This window comes from Mastigoproctus giganteus, chromosome 1 (assembly GCF_048544385.1).
Source record: "Mastigoproctus giganteus isolate SK-2022 chromosome 1, ASM4854438v1, whole genome shotgun sequence".
Lineage (NCBI taxonomy): Eukaryota > Metazoa > Arthropoda > Arachnida > Uropygi > Thelyphonidae > Mastigoproctus > Mastigoproctus giganteus.
Genome location: NC_143575.1, coordinates 173,207,488 through 173,231,226, shown reverse-complemented (window position 1 = coordinate 173,231,226; position 23,739 = coordinate 173,207,488). Strand labels below are relative to the sequence as shown.

At 36.4% G+C, this 23,739-nt stretch overlaps 1 protein-coding gene across 3 annotated transcripts in view; it reads left to right on the top strand.

The window, feature by feature from the left end:
• The window catches only part of IFT46 (intraflagellar transport 46), a 181,465-nt gene that overhangs the window by 112,307 nt on the left and 45,419 nt on the right, over nt 1-23,739 (top strand). For all 3 annotated transcript variants that reach the window (XM_090375072.1, XM_090375065.1, XM_090375080.1), the window contains exon 7: nt 5,766-5,900. In XM_090375072.1, the coding sequence (XP_090231198.1) occupies nt 5,766-5,900 (135 nt within the window). The remainder of the gene's footprint in view (nt 1-5,765; nt 5,901-23,739) is intronic.

Here is a 23,739-nt window from a genome sequence, read left to right as displayed (position 1 = left end):
CGTTTTCATGTCAATATGAATTTGCACCGTACCTGTTTCTACGCCTGGCCATTCCTCATATTCTTTCCTGTGAATCTTAACAACCTTACCAAACTTGTTAAAAAAGCTCTCGACAGGACTATTAGATATTTCTACCGGAAACCTGCCAATAGTAACCACGTTGCATATGTTACCAATTTGCACAGGTTTGATTATTACGTTTCTAATAGAAAACCCTTTGAAAACCTTTTCTCTTGCCTCTATTGTTTTCAAGACCAACTGATATTTCTGCCTCGGATAGAGTTAATCCTTTTATCTCGTGAACCGAAACAACCTGAGTCACTCCCCGCATTACCTCTCTAATTGGACAAACCTCTGTAGTCTGAAACTCCACTGTTCTTTCTCTAAAAAAGAACTGTGCCATAATTAATCTCGGTTCCTTAAGGAAAATGAATAGTTAAAAATCCCGTGTCCTGCCTGGCACCGGCAAAACGAAAAAAGAAAATACCTAACTTGGCGGAAATAAATTTCAAAGAAATGTAAAACAAAAGAAAATCAATCACTTACTATCCTCCTAAAGGAGGTTCCCCACAAGGGGGGTAACCTCAGCTGAAAGGACCGCCGCTAACCTCTTGATACGATCGGACACTTTCCTCAACCTTCAGAACGAGTAGAACACATTTGAACGAAACAATTCACAAACTAGCCTCTACACGATCGTTTCGAAGCTGTTGGGCTTCATCATCAGTGGGCGGGCCAGTACCCTGGTAATGCAACATGCCATCAGTTGTGAAGTTATATCCACAATATGAAAGATGCCAAAGGGTGTTGGTAAAAATGTAATTTGAAAACGAAATGCACAAGGCATAATTCTTGTGGGTTTTGGTAATTAACTATATGATATCAGTGTAAATACACCATAGTTAACCCATAAATTTGAACTACATAAGTAGTGTAGAAGGCATCATTTTAATTGTATCTCCTATTGTGTTTGCCTTCACAACGAGATAGCGGTATTGCACTACTTCTCTACTAGAGAAACTAATGCTTCTCTAGTAGAGAAGTGTTATTTATTATAGTGTATTTACACCGATATTATATAATAAAAATATAAAATATATAAATGATGATGATGATGATGAAAGAAATAAATTGATATAAAATAAAATTCTCCAAAAAAAAAGATGATAAGGAATATTAAAACAAAAAAGAAAGTTTTTCAGCTGTGTCCATCCTCTGCCAGTGTATGAAATTAAAGGAGTGTAAGGAAAATGCTACCTCATGTTACTTCAGGAAAACACAATCTGTATGAGCATGACATAGGCAAGAATCTGACTGAGGACACCCTTTGAAAGCATGTAATGGAATGTTAGCATTAAGCAAAAAGATATTTTTATGTTGAAATGTTCTAATGGCTAAGGATTCATAAATTTCATGACTATTTTTTCAAAGGTTTTAAAATGAGAATAATGGGGAAAATGAAATGCCTTTCCTTAATGTTGCTCACATTCCATTGGAAGTTTTGGGAGCATAGTGTTTTGATTACGTTCATTTTCCTTGCGCACATAATGATCAATTCCTTACTATCCTTTATTTTCATATGTTGGCAGGTGATGGACATAGTCACAAAAACACTTGATTTCAATTTCCAATGTTTTCTTGCTTTTCAGTTTTTTTAAGATGTCTCAGAACAATTTGTGCACTTTTTTAGTGAATTTTCTTTTATAAATGTCCTTATTGATTAGCATGGTTTCAAATGTGAGCACTATACATGTTGATCTATTTTTAATTAGTTAAAGAGACAATAAATAATTTTAAAAGTGGATCTGAATATACCCATTGTAACCAGACAGGTAGAATATTAGAATTGAAAATTCTCAAACTGTCTGGGGAGAGAAAACAACAAAACAAAATTAACCTGTAAAAAAGGATTTGAAAACTTAGATATTATATTGAACCAGCCTAGCTAGAACATTTGAAATCTGGGTGGAGGGGTAGAGACAAATTATTGCTAAAGGAAGAGTGAAAACAGCTCTCAGCTGCCCAGCTCAATGACAGATCTCACTCTTGTGCACCAGGCAACACAGCAGCAATCTACAGGGCAGAATGCACTGGTCCCACAGGAGCTAGTTATTGTCTGTGAGTCAATTGTCAGGGAAATGGAAAATATATGTGCAGAAAGGATAGGTGGAATAGGACCACGAAAAGTCTGCCAGGGGCAAAAGTTGATGATGTTGTAAAGCAGATATCATCTTTCAAGCTATAGACAGGAACTTGTGGGTTGGTAACTTGCATACTAACAAGACTTTTGTGGATTTATTGGAGGATTGTTTTCTACAGCAACACATTTGGGGAACAACCAGAGGGAGTAATACTCTTGATCTGATTATCAGCAGTGATGGTTCACGCATTAAGAATTTGCAGATAAAGGAACCACAAGGTGACAGTGATCACGGTGTACTGATGTGGGATTTATTTAAAGGTGTAACTACCATCAAGGGTAAAGAGAAGGGTTATTCTTTTCGTAAAGGTAAGTACAGTTTAAATTCTATACAGTGGGACCAACTGATGATGTTACCAACAGCAAATTCAAAATGGGAAGCATTCAAAGAATTAATCTTGGAAGCTACTAGGCTTTACATATCAACTAAGAAATATTGTTCAAGGTTTAGGCCTAAATGGATGTCAGACGAATTGAGGCTTGTGGCAGAGAAATAAAATGCGTGGGATGCATATAAATTATCAGGTGACACAGAAGCCTATGGCAGATATAAGCTAGTCTCTAATCAAGTCACAAAGGAGGTTAGGCTAGCAAAGACTAATTACGAGAAATCCTTGGCAAAGGATGCAAAGAAAAACAGCAAAGGGTTCTGTACTTATGTAAACTCTAGAAGGAAAGGGATGAATAAGATTGGTCCACTTGATGTTGTAGTTCGATTGTTAATGATCTTGCTCAGATAGCTGAAAAACTGAATGAGTATTTTGCATCTACAATCACACATTAGGAATTCTGTAAGGAAGGAGAGGACAGGAGTTTTCTAAACTCTAACAGGGAGCTAAACGATGTTGTAATAATGGAGAGTAAAATGGAGGAGAAATTGTTGAAGTTAAACATAAAAAAGGCACCTGGGGCAGATGGAATCAATTCAGTTATATTGAAGGAGGCAGCGAGATAAGTAAGCAAACCCTTAGCCATAATTATGAGAGCATTCTCAGATACAGGGGAGGTCCCCATGGACTGGAGAGGTGCAAATGTATCCCCAATTCACAAAGGGGGTTCAAAGGGTGAAACAAATAATTATAGACCAGTTAGTTTAACTTCTGTTCCGGGTAAAATAATGGAGTCACTGGTTAAAGATCCATTGCAGGATGATCTAGACAAGACTGCAGCATTAATTCAGACACAGCATGGGTTTGTTAAGGGAAAGTCTTGTCTGACAAATTTGATTGGTTATTATGATGTGGTTACATAAGAACTGGATGAAAAAAATAATTTTGATATCATATACTTGGATTTCAGGAAAGCTTTTGCCACTGTTGCACGTGGAAGACTACTGTACAAATTGGAGCTACAATTTGTACAGTAGTACAGTAATAAATGGTCACTGCTCTTCATGGACGAATGTTATTAGTGGAGTTCCCCCAGGGTTCAGTGCTGGGCCCATTGTTGTTTTGTGTATTCATCAATGATATTGATGAAGGTATGTCAGACTTGATGTCCAAGTTTGCAGATGATACAAAGGTTGGCATTGCAGATGATACAAAGGTTGGCAGGGTTGCTAATGACAATAAAGACAGTATGCTACTGCAACAGGATCTAGAAAAGTTAGGGAGGATGGGCTGAGAAGTGGCAACTGAAGTTTAACATTGACAAATGCGAAGTACTGCATGTGGATAGCAGTAACCCAAGAGAAATGTACCAACTGTGTGGTACTACACTCAGGGAGGTGGAGAATGAAAAAGATTGGGGGTAATTGTGCAGTCAGATGTGAAGTTCTCTGAGCAGTGTAGATGGGCTGCCAGAGCAGGTCATGGAGTTTTATCAATGAATTATAGAAATTTTGCTAGCAGAGACAAGGAGGTGATTATCCCCTTGCATAACTTAATGGTCAGGCCACACCTTGAGTATTGCATAAGGAGGTCTCATAATTGGATGGATGTAATGTTTTTTTTTTTTTTTTTATGTAAACCCCAAACACGAGAGGTATTAGAACCTATAGTACTTAGCACCGTGCTTGGGTTGGCGATTGAGAAGATGAAAGAAGATATTTGTTGACAATGGACTTGAACTTCTGTAGACTGTAATTTTCAGGAAATACGTATGAAGGAAGGTTGTTCTAGAAAACGGCAGTTGAATGAATAAACGAGGAAGATGAAAAGATGGACAGTAAATGGATGTTGGCTGGTGGCGGCACGTGTTTGGACTGTTTTGAAAGAGGGAGCGGGAATTATAGAAGCCAATTCAGAAGAATCTGAATTGGAAGTATCTGGAAGCAGATGTTGTTAGAATGAGTACAGAGAAGGGCAACAAGATTGACGAGAGGACAAAGGGGTGCTCTTACCAAGAGTGGCTTAAATTCTGCAAGTTGCAGCATCTGGAGACTAGGCACCTGCAAGGTGATCTGATTGAGGTGTATAAGGCCTTGAATGGATTGAGCGGGCTCAATGCTGATGGTATACTTCCATTTGCTCAGATTAAGAACCTGAGGGAGCATAAATTCCAATTGAGGAAAGACAGTTGTAGAATAGATGTGTGGAGGTTTGCCTTTAGCCTGCAGGTAGTTGATTGCTAGAACCATCTGGATTGTTGATTGCTGGATTCCATCTGTTGTGGAAGTTGATAGCTTAAATAAATTTAAGGCTGAACTAGACAAATGTTTGGAGTAACCCATTAGGTGAAATGGGAAGGGGATTTTTTTTTTTTGGCTGATGATGTATAAGCTTGCTTTCTTGCATCATATGCCTCAGCTAATGTTAATGCTAATGTAATTGGGGGACTGTATAATCAAAAAGAAAACTTACATATCTGTGTGAATTTTTGTGTGGTTATATATGATTTATGAACAGAAATTTAGCATGAAAAGTTTGGTTAACCTTTTGTGTCTTTTCTACTAGTATTAATTGAATGCCAAAGTATAATTTGAAATAAATGCTTACAGTGGAGAAAAAGTAAGATATGTGCATTTCTACAGATGATGTGTCGTGTCAGTACAATTTATTCACAACATATTGAGAAATTCTTATCTCTACTACCAATCATTCAGTGAAACTTTGAGAATTGCAAATTGATGGCTAATCTGGAATGGGAGAAAATTACAAAAATTACCTGTGGAATTGTTATTGAAAATGTCATGAGTCTGCATTAACTTTATTAATTACTTATTGTGTAGTGCTACTGTTTGTGGGGGAACCTGAAGAACAGTATAAAATGTGTATATCAATGTTGTCCCCAGTTACTGCACAGAAATTAGACTGTATTGCCTTGAACTTGGAAAGAAACTTTCGTAAAGCACTTATGAAAGGTGCTTATTTTGTACCATTACGAAAGTGATAGCTGCAAAGGAGACAGAGTAATTGCAGCAAGCTTTGTTATACTTTTTAAGTGCTTTCCAAGTTTAAATATTAAATGTGAGCAATTGGAATTCCTCCTTATATCACTCTTTGCATGCATTATCAACAGGCATATTGTTCACTTGCTTGTGTATTTTTGTTGATATATATATATACTGCACAAACACAATATTTTTAAATTATTTATTTATCATTGTTATTTTTTCTCCCTGTAGGTTCCACAACCAGATGGGGAGCCAGATAAATTGGGTCTTCATGTTCTGGACGAACCATGCGCCAAACAGTCTGATCCCACGGTTTTGGATCTACAGTTGCGAGCTATTTCAAAAGAAACTACAACTAAAGCAGTAGTTAGTTGTTTTTTATATATTATATGCCCCATCTTTCTTTAGATGTTATGAATTATCTTCTGTTCCTCTAATAAAAGACCCCATTCATTCTCCATGCAGTTTGGATCATAGTGAGGGGCATTATAGCCTTTGCTACTGCACCAATAAAACTCAAATCAGTAAGAGTGAGAGTGTGCTATACCCTTTTCTCTAAGTATTGATGCAGCACCCTTCTTTGTTGTTTCACAGTTTTGTATATATAATTGCAAGCTATTTCAAAAGAAACTACAACCAAATCAGTATTTAGTAATTTTACATATTATACACTGAAAGGACAGAATTCATGGGATTTCTGGGCAACATGAGTCACCCCTCTCACTAGTGGATGAACCCACTGCTTGACAGATATATAGGTACACTGCATTCATATATCATGTAGACGGTAATTGGATGTCAGTATGGATAAACGTCGTGAGTTAACTGACTTTAAAAGAGGGATGATAGTGGGTGCCCGACACATGGGTCACTCTATCACGGAGGTCGTACAGAAATTGCACTATCCCCGTTCGACAGTAACAAGAGTGTATCGGGAGTATGCCATTTCCAGAATAACATCTCATCATGGACGGCACTGTGGGCAAAGAAAGGTGGTGGATGAGTGTGGCCGTCGATGTCTGTCTTGCATTGTTTCAGCCAACTGGAGAGCGACAGTGGCACAAATCGCTGCCGACTTCAACGAGGGAGGTGTCAGAAATGTCTCCACCAAGACCATCAGGTGATCATTAGCTGCAATAGGTTATGGAAGCCACTGATGGATGATTGAAAACAGGTCTCCTGGTCCGATGAGTCCCATTTCCAGTTATTTCGAGTGGACGGGAGGGTGTGTATATGAGGGAACCGCACGAAGCTATGCACCCATCAAGTCAACAAGGAACTGTTCAGGCATGTAGTCAGTTAGTAATGATCTGGGACATGTTCAACTGGCACACGTTGGGACCTCTGGTACATCTAGACACATCTCTGAACATTCCAGGTTATGTGTCCATCCATCCTTGCAGACCATCTGCATCCCTTCATGGTCATTGTGCACCCACAAGGCAATGGACTCTTCCAGCAGGACAGTGCGCCTCCCCACAGAGCCGTGGTGACAAGGACATGGTTCGAAGAGCATTCTACAGATTTTGCTAATATGGAATGGCTTCCCCATTCATCTGATATGATCCCTGTGGAGCATCTTTGGGATGCTGTTGAAAGGGCCGTTTGAGCTTTGGATCCTCCATCCAGGAATGCATTGGAATTATGGACAGAGGTGCAGCAAGCATGGATGGAAATACCTGTGGAATGCTTTCATGAACTATTGGACTCTATGCCTCGCCATATGACTGCCCTTATCCAGGTGAAAGGTGGCCTACCTGTTACTAGGTAGGTATCCCATGATTTCTGTCCACTCACTGTACACTTCCAGCTTTAAGTGTTATGAATTATGTTCTGTTCCTTTAATAAAATACCCCATCCATTTTCTATGCGGTTTGGATCAGAGTGAGGGACATTATAGCTTCTGCTGCTTCACGGTCACCACCAAATACGGAGGATGTGGAAAGGTCAGGGAATGACCACCGCATATCCCAGAGCAATATGGCCTTAGTTGCTAATGCTCCTAAAAACCAAATAACAATAGCTGCTTCACTGAACAAACTAAATTGGAGTGAGGGTGTGCTATACCCCTTACACTCTAAGTTTTGGTTGAGCACCATTTTTGGTGTTTTTTTTGGCAATAGATCTGCAAAGGATAAGTATAGCATGCAATTTCAATATTATTATCGCAATGATGGCTGCCAATACCATACACTTCCTTTACCCTTTTACTTATTATTAATTATTCTACTGCCACATGTGATATTCTTACCGTTGCCAATCAAACAGAAAATGATGCTTGGAAAGTCAACCAAGATGATATGCTTCTCTCTGTCAACTTAAAGTTTTTCACCAATAATACCAGTGTTATGTAAGCAATGCACCCTTCCCCCACAACAATAAGTAACTTATCTGCAGGTATTTTCTTGCAGCATTTATATACAACTAGCACTTTTGAAGGATTGATGAAACACCTTGATAACTGTAGATATCATACACTTATGGTGCTTGTTTATTACTTGCTTCTATCAGCACAGCACTTTCACTTTAATAGCTTAAAAGTACCTGAAACTTTGTCTTCCAGTAAGAACAGAACACAGTCAGGAAGATACAATTCTGTTGTCAGGCTCCGAACTCAGGATGAAAGAACAGATCTTCCCAGTTAAAAATAGTGTCCGTTTCTTAGGACTTGTTTTTGACAAAAAATTGACTTTTCTGGAGCATATCAGTCACATAAGAGTCCACTGTCTGAAGAATATCTTGAAGGTCCTATCTGCTATATCCTGGGGAGCAGACAGGACAATCCTACTACGTTTACATCACCTTCTCATTCGGTCTAAGCTAGATTATGGTGCCCCTGTCTATGACTCGGCAAGACCTAGTGCCCTGAGATGGCTCAACCCGGTACATCACTGCACACTCCATTTAGCCCTTGGAGCTTTCTGCACCTCACCTGTGCAGAGCCTGTATGCTGAAGCCCAAGAACCTCCTCTACAAATCAGAAGACAAAATCAATTACTTTCTTATGCAGCTGGAAAAAAATCCTTACCAGGTCACTCCCTACAGAAAACTCCTTTTTGCATCTGAATGGGAACAACATTATCAACAAGCATGAGATTAAAAAACCTTCTTCTTAGTAGAGAGCTTAACTTGGATAATATAACTCCGCTGAAGAAGCAGTCTACACCACCATGGATAATCAGACAGCCTTTATGTGACTTCTCCTTCCACCTTTGGAGCAAACAAACCCTTTCTCATATAAACCATCAACAGCTGCATGCTGCTTATAAGGCACAATTTTCAGATCATTGCTTTCTATATACAGATGGATCCAAAACTGATTCACATTGGCCCAAAAGACTGCAGCATTTATATTGCAGAACTGCAAGCTGTTATGTTAGCTCTAAACCAAATTGACCATTCAAGTTTCAAAAACAGCTAATTTTCACTGACTCCCATAGTTCCATGAAGGCAATACAAAATATCAATTCTAACAAACATGCACTACAACAGCAAATTCAATACAGAATATCAAAACGCCTTGAACAACATCGTAACGTTAGATTTTGCTGGATCCCAAGTCATGTTGGAATACATGGTAACGAGCAAGCAGGCAGAGCTGCTAAAGAAGCCAACAACAACATTTCTGCATTGGAATACAGCAGGCCCACGTTATAACTTGGTTCGCTTTACACTGATTCGCTATAACGCTGTTCTTATATTATAACCCATATCTGACTATAACGCTGTCACAGATCACTATAACGCTCTTTTACAGATTACATTTTTGGCATATTTAATGAAATTGTTTCATTTGATAGAGTCGATAGCTTGAAAATGAAAGTAAAAATACGGTTAAAACGTTTTCCACACCGACTTGAGAAATTTTCCCACGCTCAGTGAAATTCTCTCGCACACTAATTTAATTGCAGTACAGTGACTTGTTACGTAGTTCCGAGATCAACATTTTAAAAAATGATCAAGTATATTGCTTGTAATATTTGCGTTATATGCATTTATCCGAAGTCTAGTCATCACTCAGTACAGTATTAGACATCGTGCATAATGGACAGTTTACTTGAACATTGTATCATAATTGATGCATTTTCAAAGAGTTAATAATGGCCAATAAGAATGAAAAAGCAACAACGTCTGGGCGCAGTACAAAGACTATAAAAGTAAGAAAAATACTACTGAATTTGAAAATTAAATTAGATGTTTTGAAGCGAATCGATTCAGGTCAAAGACAAGCGGATGTGTGCCGTAATTTAGGATTTGCAAGTTTAACTGTAAGAAGAATTATAAAAAAATAAAGAATTAATTTTAGCAGCGGGAAAGATAGTGTTCAACTGCAAGCAATTAGGACTAGGCCGGCTATTAGGATTTAAATGGAAACACTAACTAATTTTATTGAAGATAATATCGAATGCAGAATTCAGTTAAGTCAAATATTATAAATAATAAAAAAGAAAGAGAGAGAGAGAGAGAGAGAGAGAGAGAGAGAGAGAAAGATTAGCCTATATGATGATCTGAAGAAAACTCACCAAAAAAAAAAAAAAAATGGAACCATTTAAAACTAGTAAGGGCTGGTTGAATAGATTTAAAATCCAGGGAGAAGCCGCAAGTGCAGATCAAGGAGCCGAAACTTTCAAAAAAGAACTTGTTAAAATTATTGAAGAGGAGTATTGTGTGTTAAACTTCTCAACAAGTTTATAACATAGGTGAAGCAGGACTTTTAAATAAATAAATAAATTTTCTGTTTATACTCCGGGACGACCAAATGGTCAGAGGAGTTCACAAGATAGACAGAATACAAGAAACAGCACTGTATTCGGCAGTCACGGGCTTGAACCCCAGTCACTCAAGGCACGTGTACTTATGCACCCGCACACCTGACCACTAGGCTACGGCGGCCATTTTTGTGTGGAAACGAATGCCTAAAAGAAGTTTCATATTGAAAGAAGGAAAAAACATGTCAGGTTTTAAAACGGCTAAGGGTCGATTGACTTTATTGTTGGGTGGTAACGCTGTGGGGGATTTAAAATTAATACCCCTTTTAGTTTATTTGGAAGAAGGCCAAAGTTCAACCCAAAATCGACACATTTTTCATGATTAAATTCATCAATTAAATTAAATCAATTAAAATCAATTAAATTCATTATTTTAATTGGAATTTTAAGTTTAATTTTGATACGTAAGTAGTTACCACATAATATATGTATATAACAAAAGTTATATACATATGTAATGCAGAATATTTTATATGTACAAATATTTGAATATTAAATATTTTGACCAACATTTGTGCATCTTTTCACTACCGTTTATTATTGAATAGGAAATATCCTATGGCACCGACCGCAACTCACAAATACATATGTTACCTTATGGGAATGCGGCACTCGCTTAGCGCGGATTCACTTAGCGCTCTGCTTTTCTGGAACGAATTATCAGCGTTAAGCGGGGGTCACCTGTATATCCCTTTTTCAGACTACAAACAAGTTATTCATCACTGTAGGATACATCACTGGCAACAGCAATGGCAATTACTAACCACTAACAAATTGCATCAGATTAAAAAATTACTCCAATCATGGAAATTCAGCATACAGAAAAATAGACACGATGAAGTGATACTTGCAAGGTTAAGAATAGGACGCACGCATTTCAGCCACTCTTATCTTTTGTGAGGAGAGGATCCCCCTTCATGTCCTATCTGTCACACACAACAAACAGTAGAACATGTACTGATTACTTGTCGAGCTTTTGCAGATGAATGCTGAAACTGCTTCATAGAGTTAAACAAACATCACTCCCTCACTTTCGAAACCATACTGTAAGATAGGAAAAATATAGCAAATGTTTTTCAGTTCCTCAAGGAAATAAATTACTATAATCAAATATGAAACTAAATATTATCTCTGAAGCAAGCTATAGTTACTCTGTGACTCTTAGAAACTATTAGTAGCAAAATACAAATTAGAACAAAACCGTTGTATAAAATCTTACAGGCGAATTTTAGCCGCAGTAGCTCTTGGGCCAAGAATTCTTAAATCAATCGATCTGTTGTCAGGAAATGGCATGCACTTCAAACTGAAAATAATTCTTTTTTTTTTTTTTTTTTTTCATATACCCCTTTATTTTAATGCCTTTACAAGGAGTAGTATAGTTAGTGTCATGTCCATCGCAATACTTTGTCATATTTTAAAACCACAAGCAAGTGCACTAATATATTTTAATGTATAAATGGAAAACAGAAATTAAATATCTGTGCAGTTATTTTTGTTGTTGATTTCCTTGCTGTCTGAAATCTTTGCAATACATTTCTTAAAGCATTAATATCTGTAGAAAGCCTTCATGCACAAAGAGCTGTTTACCTTTTGGTTCATTCTGCCTGTTAGCCCTGCAGGAATTGTTACTTTATTGATATTCCATCTTTCAGTACACTTACACTTTCATAGAGTGCTTGTAAAATTATCCAGAATATTTTAATTGCTCCAGATCATTTCTGTTGAACATATTTTATTCATTATTCCAATATTTCGCTATCACAATTATAACTTGAATTGTAAGAGCACAGGAATTCTTTTGTTTGTTTGTTTGTTTTTTAATTCACATTTTTTTCTTTTTTGTTGAATGATGATTAATAGCAGTTTTGATACAAGATGGTTTCAGTGTTAGTTTAACATAGAATGTATTGTTCACAAAGATGGTAACAGTACTACTTAGCACATACATGTATAGGTTAAGTCCTGATAAATAGGTGCAAGATTGGTGCTTCCATATTCCCAGTGGCAATTAAGTGTGGACTTTGCATAATTCAACATTCAAAAGAAATCTAGTGTCAACATTTAGTACTAATATTGGCCATACAATGCAAGAAAGACACTCTTTACTGCACCATCCAAAAAAAAAAAAAAAAAAAGCCTCTGTATTTCACTCCTCTCATAGGAAATGATCCATGAAGGCAACTTTTTTCAATGATTTAGAGCCATTAATCCTCAAAATGGGAGGGAAATTGGGAGGAGGAAGAAGAATGAGAGGAAAGCTGAGGAGGTGGGTGGATGGCATAGAGAATGACCTACAACAGTTTAGGGTGAGATGATGGAGAACAGTGACCAGGGAGAGAGAGAGACAGCTGGAGAAAAATCATTCTACAAGGACCATAGTGCCGTGGAGTAAGTAAGTAATCCTCAAACTACAGAAAGTATACCTGATATATAGAAGCTGAAGGATATGATGTACAAGGGGAATTTGAAAAATTCATTTCTATCCTACTTATAGTGAATATGATTATGCAGTATTTTTCAGCAGGTAGTACATATTCTTGTACGTCACTGTACCAAATCTTAATTTAATAGATCTAATCTGGTTTTTTTTTTTTGTTTTTTTTTTGGCAGAGAATTTTGTGAACCAAGTAGTATCTGTATGTATCTGTTTCTTGGTGGCACTTAGAATTACATTTCAACTCCACTGAGCTAAGGAGTAGGAAATTTTTGAAATAAAGAAAAAAGAACTACCGATGGTGATAAAATACCTGTCTTTGAAAGGAATGTCCCCACAGGAAGTTCATGCCGATATGTTGCAGTTATTGGGGGAATATGCTCCTGAATATTCCATGGTTGCAAAGTGGCACAAAGAATTTCATTGTGACAGGAAATTGTGTGATAATGCAGATCATTCTGGACAACTCTCCACATTCACCATTGAGGAAAACATCAACCGTGCGTGTGATCTAGTGATGCAAGACACAATCAAATGGCTGTTAGTTGTATATCGAATTTAATAGATCTCATTAGGCATTTCGATTGGCAGTGTCAATTCAATCCTGATGAAATCTCCTAAGATGAAAAAGGTCAGTGCCTGATGGGACTCATGAATGCTGATAGATAAGCAAACAGCATGCTGCAAATGAATGTTCATCACCAACTTAAACGTGCTTTGTGAGGATCCACAAAATTTCTGGTCCCAGATTGTTACAATGGATGAAACATGGGTTCATCACTTTCACCCAGAGAGATTAAAAAACAAAGTCTAATGTGAAAGCATCCATGTTTTACACCTCCCAAAAAGTTCATGTTGCTCTGTCAGCTGGAAGGTGATGCATCAATTTTTTTAGGAAGGTGGAAGGCATCGTCATGATTGACTAGCTGAAAACTTGTGCGGTTGCTTTAGTACACCACTGTGACTGGTGTACAACAGCAACCTCATAAGGCAACTTTGTGAAGTCATCAAGTAAAAGTGGCATAGAAAACTGTGAAAAGGTGTCTTGCTCCTTCATGAGAATGCACTCAGTCTCACATCCCAGATTGCGATGACCACCACACAGATTTCAGTATCTTTAGTATCCATCCTATTCTGTAGACATTGCCCTTAGTGACTTTTATTTGTTCTCCAAGCTGAAGGATAACATCATGGGAAGAGATATACCTTTGGCTCTGAGATGGTTGCAGCTGTAGGTGCATAGTTGGAGGGCCAAGACAAAGTTTTTTTGGTTTTTTTTTTCCAGTGGGATCGAGGGACTAGAACATCAGCGGGAGAAGTGCATTGCAGTGGCGGGGACTATGTCGAAAAATAAAATGGGAATAATAATGGTATGGCTTTTCTGTATGTGTTAGAATCTGGACTTTTTGAACCACCCTCGTATAATGCAGGCATCACTATCTCTATACATGAGCACACTACAGCACCCAGTCAACTATCATATCAGAGATTTTTTGTCTCCTTATCAGTGGGTGACTAGATATATAGACTAGATAGACTTATAAATCTTAATCAGGTTTCACCCAATCCCACCAAGGCTCCTAGTTACCAAGCTCTGTAGACCACGTATTCACATATTTGAAATCACTCCCAAATGGACACCCTTTTTTCCAAATGGAATTGCAACCTCCCTATCTCTATAAGCAATTACTTGCTGAATCATCAGTAGGACACCACAAAACTCATAACCTGTCTACCCGTATCCCTCCCTCCAAAATCTTTTCTTCTTCTACTACTGTTTTGAATTCAGTGTCTCCAGGTGTACAAGTTGTTCTGTGGTTACCTTGTATTTTGAGCATTAAAACCATACCTCACTTTTTGCCTGATATTCCTTTCACCAATGTCATTTTAAGAAAATCAGAAACAGATGCAGTCCCAGCAACAATCCTTCCCTGAGGAACCCCAATTCTAAACCTCATCCATTCCGAGTAATAATCATTCAATATATAGTCATTAATTTGATATCATATTTTTTTAAATATGGTGTATTTTATTTTAAATCTATTTCAAAGTTGCTACTACTCCCAGTTTCAGTTTTTCTGTCATGATAGTCATGCAGCTCAGTGTATACGAGCACTACATTAACGCAAACATTACATTTTTTATTATGTGTAGTTGTTCATACCTACTAAAGACAGAGTATCCATATTTTTAGATATTATTTGCTGTTTAATACTTGTAATCCATATAAAAAAGGGTGACATTTCTCTTTTTAACACTGAAAAAGAGAAATATCAAATACTTATTCAGTAAACTTGGTAACTTAGTGTAAACTGCTTATGCAAAATTGAATATTTTGTCAAATTATTTTCATTTCAGAAATTGATGTGTTCCAACAGTTGGGAGATTGATTTTAAGTTGTGTCACAACATATTATTGGTGAAACAAAGTTGCCATACAATTGTACTACAGTGGTTAAATTTTTTTTTGGCCCAAAGTGTGTGAAGGATACATAGAAAACGATATTTTAAATGCAAATGAGAGTGGACTTTTTAATTTAACTTGTGACAAAACATTAAAATTCAAAGGTGAAAAGTCTGTAGGTGGTAAACTATCAAGATCGTATCATAGTCCTCATTTGTGTTAATTTGAATCTCACAAAATGTTTGTGATGGGAAAATCTAAAAATCTGTGATGTTTCAAAAATGTTAAGAAGATACCTGTTTGATATAGCATAAGTAGAAAATCTGGGATGACAACCTTATTTTGAATATGAGCTGTTTCATTGGGATTATGTGTTACAGAGACATGATTGAAAAATTCTCCAAAAGAATAGTTATGCAGTACACAGAGTGGGCAAAAACAGGCATTTTAAAAGCATGAAACTTGTATTTATCATATCCATGTAACAAAGTGTAATACGAAGTTTCAAATCTCATTTGCAAAAATTGATTTTGCCTAAAGTGATTACTTGTCTTGAAATAGAGAAAGGTTGCACATTAACATTAGTGGATTCTGTAGAAAATGTTAAAAGCATTACAGGTGCTCTCTTCAGAAAAAAAAATGGAAGAATGAAAAGCATCTCTTTAGAAAAAAAAAATTAAAGAATGAAAAGCATTACAAATGGTCTTCTCAGATAGTCCATCTCACTTTTCATCATGCGGGATTTAGTACAGACATTACTAAGACTGATTATGCTGAAACTGATACTAATAAGGAAAGCTTACTTTTATTAGAACAGATTTACAAAACAAATCACGCAGGGTTAAATCGGTGACTTAGATGCTTATGCTACAGCTGATGCATAATCATTTCACTTCAACCATAATCACTTCACAAACTTTAACAGATGATAACAATGCCGATGAAATGAAGTATCAAATGGGTGAGAAAAATGGAGATAAAGAAGATGTAGAACCAATTGTTTTGACTATTAATGAAGTACTTCAAGCAACTAAGCTTTTGGATTGTTTTTATAAAAACAAATAGCGAATCATTTTATAGTTTCCAAAAATTTAACATAATTTGGAAAAAATGCTTTTGATTGAAAAACAACAACAAAAAATCAGATTATTTCTGTTTTATAATACAGTATTATTGAATGTGCAGCGTTCTGTACAAGTGATGCTGTATATACATAAATTTTGTGTTTTAATTTGTGTATAGTAAATAGTGTATGCAGTGTTCATGAGAGTGAAACATTAATTAAACTGAAGTCATAACTATGTGCAGTATATATGCGTTTTATATTTTAAATTAAAATTTATTATTAAATTTGTACTAATTTTAATGTAATTTTAAAAATGTCAACCTCTGTTATATCTTTACTTAGTTATAATTTCAAGAATACTGTTGTCCCCTAGGTGATGCTATACCTGAGTTTGAATGTAGTTGTGTGTAATATTTTCTTTTTAACAGATCAGATATGTAATATCTGATCTGTAATATGTAATATTTTCAGCCCATCTACTAGTTGCATCAAGTCCCAAAGTGAGACCAGGGTGGCAAAAGCTGAATCCTCTGCCAAGAACCAAACTAATACTGCAGTAATGGACATAGATGACACAACACAAGAAGAACCTATATTAGAAATTTATATTGAAGAAGATATGGACACTGGACGTCCTAAGTTTCCAAAAAAAAAAGATTGTCATAAAACTACTGCCTCTACAAAGCAACCAGCTCATCCTACCACTAAGACTAAATAATGCAGTGCATTTTAAAATGGAATTGTCAAAGACTACATACAAATACAGATGAGCTCTATGACCTAATACAAGAGCTTAATCCTGCAAGCATTTGCTTACAGGAAACTTTTTTAACTCCACAAGTGACACACTCAGTGAAAAAATATACTTTGTGCAGATGTGACAGGAATGCAGCAACTGCAGCACATGGAGGTGTAGCGGTTGTAGTATCCATTAGTACTCCAGCTAGTCAAATCCCCTTGCAAACTAATTTAGAAGTTGTTGCTGTACACACAGAACTTGGAATAATTTTATCACTTGTTTCTATTTATCTTCCACTGAATCAAACATTTATACTCAGAGACTTTGATGAGCTCCTTGCCCAGACACCACCTCTTATTTTTTTGATGGGTGACTATAATGGACACCACCCTTTGTGGAGAAGTCTACATATGGATAAAAGAGGGCAGCTATTAGAAACATTACTGGATACACACAATCTAACTCTGCTGAACACAGGTGCACATACTCATGTGCATTTTCCCACCGGAAATACTTCTGCCATAGATCTATCTATCTGCTCCCTTGCTATGTACCCAAGTATACATTGGGCAATATTGGAAAATCTACATAATAGTGATCATCTCCCAATTACTTGCAAATTTCAGACTATCTCCAACTTTCCAGAAATTCGTAAAAGATGGAAATTCTCAAAGGCAAACTGAATAACATTTTCCTTAAGTACTACTTTACATAAACACTTCATTCAGAATCAATCAATAGATGAAGCTACTGACGATATCACAAAACAGATACTAGCAGCAGCTGATAAAGCTATTCCTCAGTCATCCACACAGGTGCAAAAACTGCTGGTGTGATTAAGAACGTAACAGAGCAAAAAAAGAAAAGAATCAAGCTTGGAATATTTTCCACAAGCATATCACTACTATTAATCTTATAAACTATAAGCAAAAGAAATAAGAAGAAAGGCCAAACAAGATTCATGGATACAGTTCACTTCCACTATCAAAAAAACACACACAAATACTAGATTAATCTGGAGGAAAATACAACTTCTGAATGGTAAATATCCATTGTCATAATCTCCAATATTGATCTGTAATGGACAGGAACTATCTTCCCGCAAAGACATAGCTAATGCTTTTGCTAAATTTACAGCAGCAAATTCATATGATGTTCCATTCCAGAAAATTAAAGAGGCAGCAGAAAGGCAGAAGTTAAATTTCCACACTTGTCTCTCTCTTCCATATAATCAGCCTTTTACAATATCCGAGTTAAAGGAATCTCTTAACAGAGCACCAAATAGTGCAGATGGTCCTGATGGTTTATTTTATATATTATGCTGAAACACTTGAATGACACAGCTTTACAAACTCTACTAATATTCTTTAACAGAATTTTTCGGGAAAATGCTTATCCTTGCTCTTGGAGATATTCACTTGTATTAGCCGTCCCTAAACCAGGAAAAGATCTCTCTAATCTGGTTAACTATCATCCAATTTCCTTAACTAGTTGTTTAAGGAAAACACTGGAAAAATTGGTTCTCAAACACCCCACCTGGTTTTTAGAGTTACGATCCTGCATAATCAGTGTGACTTTCGGCAAAATAGATCTTCATTTGATATGATGACTAAAGCAGAATCAAACATCAGAAATGCTTTTGTCAGAAATGACCACCTAGTTATGGTAACTTTGGATTTAGAAAAAGAAAAATCTCCAGAGCAGAACCTTTTAGGTTCGTTATCTAAATGTGCTTTCTAAAATCCATATACAGGAGGAAGGCATCCCTCAGGGATCTATTTTGAGTCCTACTCTATTTTTAATAAAAATAAACAACATTATCTGTGATATTCCAAGAACAGTTGATTATATCACTATGCAGACGACCTCATAATCTTGTGCCATGGGGAAAATTATGAATTCTATCAAGAGACAGCTTCAGATCTCAATTAACAAAATAGAGCCATGGATGTCTCACAGTGGCTACCACTTATCAGCACAAAAATCCAACTGCATTCATTTCTGTAAAAAATGAAAGATCCACCCTGAGCCTGAATTAAAACTTAAAAAATTTCACCATACCTCTTTCCAATAGTATCAGATTTCTTGGTCTAAGCCTGGACAATAAATTAAACTTCATATAACACACCACATATCTGAGAACCATTTGCTTAAAAAACCTCAGAGTTCTATCTTCGTTAATGTGGGGGTGCTGACCGATACACTCTGCTTTGATTATATATGGTTTTAATTAGATCTTGCTTGGATTACAGAGCTGCAATCTAATACTTGGTCAGGAAAAGTGCACTACTTCAGCTATACACTATCCATCACAGTGCTTTAAGCATTGCTTTAGGTGCATTCAGAACATTCCCTGTACATAGTCTATATATAGAGGCATACGAACCTCCACTCCATCTTCAGAGGAAAATGTTGCTACTCAACTATTCAGCAAAAATACAGTCTTTCCTTTCATCCTACCTGGCCATACTTATTTGAGCCCCACTGGACCACCTTTTATGACAACAAACCTAACAAAAACAAGCCAATTGGAATAAGGCTACTACAGTTAATAGAATGCTGGAACTTACATATAGATAATATCTTTCAGGAAACAAACACGTATGAACTTCCATGTCTGTGATCTCTCTTTCAATAATGGGGAAAAAACAAACAACAGATCTAACCATCAGGAAACTCCATGCTGCACATGTAGCTAAAAATTCTCAGTGTTTTCGCATATATACCGATGGCTCAAAAACAAATACAACAGTAGGTGCAGTGACAGTTTCTACTATCTTTTCTAGTTCTGTGTCCCTTCCGAAGGAATGCAGTGTCTATACTGCCGAACTTTTTGCAATAAAGATAGCTGTAGATCACATAACTGATCTGTCCTGTAAGCAATCAATGATCTATTCTGGCTCTGATTGCAATAACAGCATTAAAAAATTCATCCAAGCCAATCCACCCTGTGTTGAAGAAAATCAGATCACAGATAATTGCATTACATGCTGCTAACCAGTCAGTCACTTTCTGTTGGATACTAGATCATTATTATTATTATTATTATTATTATTATTAGCTATATGGTGCAAGGAAGCCTGAGGCTTATGCCGCACCAGCCAAAAAAAAAAATTCCCCGAGTTACCCTGAGAGAGAGAGAGAGAGAGAGAGAGAGAGAGAACTAGAAGGGAATCACCAAGAAAGAGAAGAATGATGATATCCAGCTCAAGACCCTGGGTGTGCCAAGCCCATACTCACCAGATGTGAGCCCCTGAGGATATGTAGGCTTCAAAGGAAAGGAACCTGAAAATCAAGCCGCTACACATCTGACCACCACAGGCTCTCCTAACTGCCAAGTGCCATATACAGACTACAAATCAGTCATAAAAAAACATGTGTAAAGAATAATGGTTGCAGATCTGGCAAGCTATTGCCAAACAGGAACCTCAGTTGTGGGCATCGAGCATGAGATCAAATAGGTAAGAGGAGGTGATCCTGGCTAGGTCGCATATTGGGCACATGCATCTAACCCATATTTATCTGCTCGTAGCGGAAGGTCTGCCTATTTGTATATATTGTCAGGCTTTACTTACGGTGAAGCATATTCTACTAAATTGTAACCATAATATTAATGTTCAAAACAATTTTCACATCTGCAAGAACTTTTAACATTATCTCATCTGATTGGAGACAATGCAAATATAGCTAATATTTTTGCATTCTTGAAGCAGACACAATTATTTAGCAGATTTTAACATTTCAGCTGCACTACTAAATAGAATCAAGCACCATATGGCCTTAGCAGCCTTTGTGCCATTAAACAACACGTAATAAACAACAATGCACTTATTTTAACATGCAGCTTGTGTACATCAAGCCATATGACTAGTTTTAACAGCAAAAACAAATCTCTGATTAAATTAACATGTTATTCACAAACATTTACTACAAAGAAATTAAAAGATAACAATTTAAATGCGAATTGAAAAAATCCTGTACACTTTTAAAGAGTATATTGACTACTGAAGTCCTCTTGATTATCAATATCTTGAATGGATACTTCTGTTCCAGATAAAAATAGAATGTTAATGAATTCTGAACAGAATCGCAATGTTAGATTCTCTGCATCAAACTTAATGGTATGTATGACTTCCATAATGATATAATTACAGTAAGTCATCATTCCTTTATATTTGTCCTCCCTACTTCTTCAAACCCACTTAAATCAAAAATAACAAATTTTGAGCCCCTAAATTTATATTAGCCAGGTTTTATTGTAATTATAAGCCTTGGAATCTGGTCATGTAGTCATTCATAAACTGTACCTGTAATCCCAATGTGGTCCAACTGAAGGGTATCATCTTGGGAAGAGATACACTGAGGTGATTGCAACTGTAGGTGTATGGTTGGAGAGCCGAGACAAAGATTTTTTTTCCAGTGGGATCGAGACACTAGAGCAGGGGTTGGCAACCTGTGGCTCATGAGCTGCATGCTGCTCTTTGAACATGTAACTGTGGCTCTTTAACTTTTAGCCCACACATACGACAAGTGCAGCAATGTAAATATAGCATTAGTTTCAGCACAAGCCGCAAACACTTCTCAGTTTATTTTGCCTACACTTCATGAACAGAGCACACAAACTGCAGGGTGTCGAAGGTTAATTGTTGCAGCAGTGGCAAGTATAAAATAGTTAAAACAGGAACAAAATAATATAAGTGTATGTGTAGTGTTTGTGAGAGGTACGTGAATTCATATTATAAATCATTGGACTTTTTAAATAAGTGATGTGGAATTTATTAAACTTGCTATTTTATATCATGGTATTATTAAAATTGCTATCATTTTTAAAATGTCAACTCAAAAGAGAAAGATTGAGCAAGAAAACCGGGAATTTAAGAAGGAATGGATTGAGTCATATGCATTTGTGGAAAATTCTACAGGACTTTGCAGAGACAAAAGGCTGCTCTTGCAATTCTACACAAATGGACAGCGATAGATGAGTTGAAAGAGCAAGACAAAATTGTGTTCGATGCATGGATTAGCTTACCCGACATGTATATAAATTTTAAAATATTTGTGTTTGGACTTCTCAGTTTTTGGTTCGACTTATTTCTGCGAGCAAATATTTTCGAACATGAACTATATTAAAAATAAATGAAGAAACCATCTGAACAATGCGAGTCTCACAGCATGTTTAAAGATGAAAATTATGGCATACTTGCCTGATGTTGAGACTCGTTAAAGAAGTTCAGCAGCAAAAGTCACATTAATTCATACCTAATTGGATGTTTGTTACGGTTTTTCAGTATTAATAAATAATATTTCAAAATATATATTTTTAATAAAACATCTTCCCACTCTCATTTCTTAAAAAACTCCCCTCCTCCTTCCAGCTTGAGCTGAGGTGTGGCTCTTTGGATTCTTTTTTTTTTTTTTTTAATTAGATCAAAAATGGCTCTTCACTCAATAAAGGTTGCCAACCCCTGTACTAAAGCATCAGTGGGAGAAGTGCATTGCAGTGGCAGGGACTGTATCGAAAAATAAAAAGGTATGGCAATCTTTCATGTGGGACCTAGTCATATTCTTTGCTCAAGTCAAACAGTGCCAAAATTATTTTCTGCATCAAACTTTTGGGTGAAAATTTTATGTTAGTTTATTAGGTTGGTTAAACAAGATTTTTCCTGTAAGCAAGTCATTGCACATCTATTCTGCAACTATCCTTTTCCAATTTAAATTTCTTTGTCATGCATGTTTTCCAAGAAAGAGTAAGGTTACTGTTAGCATTTAGTTTACTCACCCCATTTAAAGTCTTAAACACTGCAATTAGGTCTCTTAGCAGATGACTAAAGTCCAGATACTGCAATTTACAGAAATCAAGTCTTCTTGTTGTTCTTCTCTACATCCTTCCAAAAATGAGGTTTTGAAACCTGTATGCAATACTTGAGATGTGGCCTAATCATTGCTTTATCCAATGGGATAATCACCATTTCCTGTCTCTGCTGGCAGAATTCCTGTATATTGTTGACAGAATCCCCTACAATCTGTCTTAGAAGCCTGTCTGCTCAGAGAACTTAATGTAAGACTCCAATTATCCTCTGTTCATTTCACCACTACCTGAAGTGTGGTACACCCAATTGGTATGTTATTCTTGAATTACTGTTATCCGAATGAAACACCTTGTATTTATTGATGTTAAACCTCAGTTGCTGCTTTTCAATTTAAATTCATGTTAATGATTATTCAATTTCAATTTGTGTGCTTAATTTATTCAGGTCTTGTTGGAATAGTGCACCCTGATTACTGTTCACATTAACCACTCTGCTAGCTAACTTTTGTATCACCAGCAAACCTTGGTCATTAAACTTGATATACCTTTGTTGATATCATTAATATATATTGAAAACAGTAAGAGAGCTAATGCAAAACTCTGTGGATCTCAGTCACTGCCTACATGGACTAACCATTCTTTTTCTTTTCATCCCTTTATCCTTAGCAGTAAATTATCCACAATGCCATACTGCTAAAGTTTGTACAGCAGTTGTTCATGTGGAAGAGTATCAAAAGCTTTACTGAAATCCTAGTATATTATGTCAAAATATTTTTGTATCCAATTCTTTTGTAACTACTGTTTTGTATCTAATCATATTGGTTAAACAGGACCTCTCCTTAATAAATCCATTCTGTGGTTAAGCACTGATTCCATTATTTTTTGTGTCACAAAAGTCAGGCTTACTGGTCTCTAATTACTCACTTTGCCCTTTAATTCCCCATTGTGAATAGGAGAGACATTCATATTTAAGTTTGAAGTAACT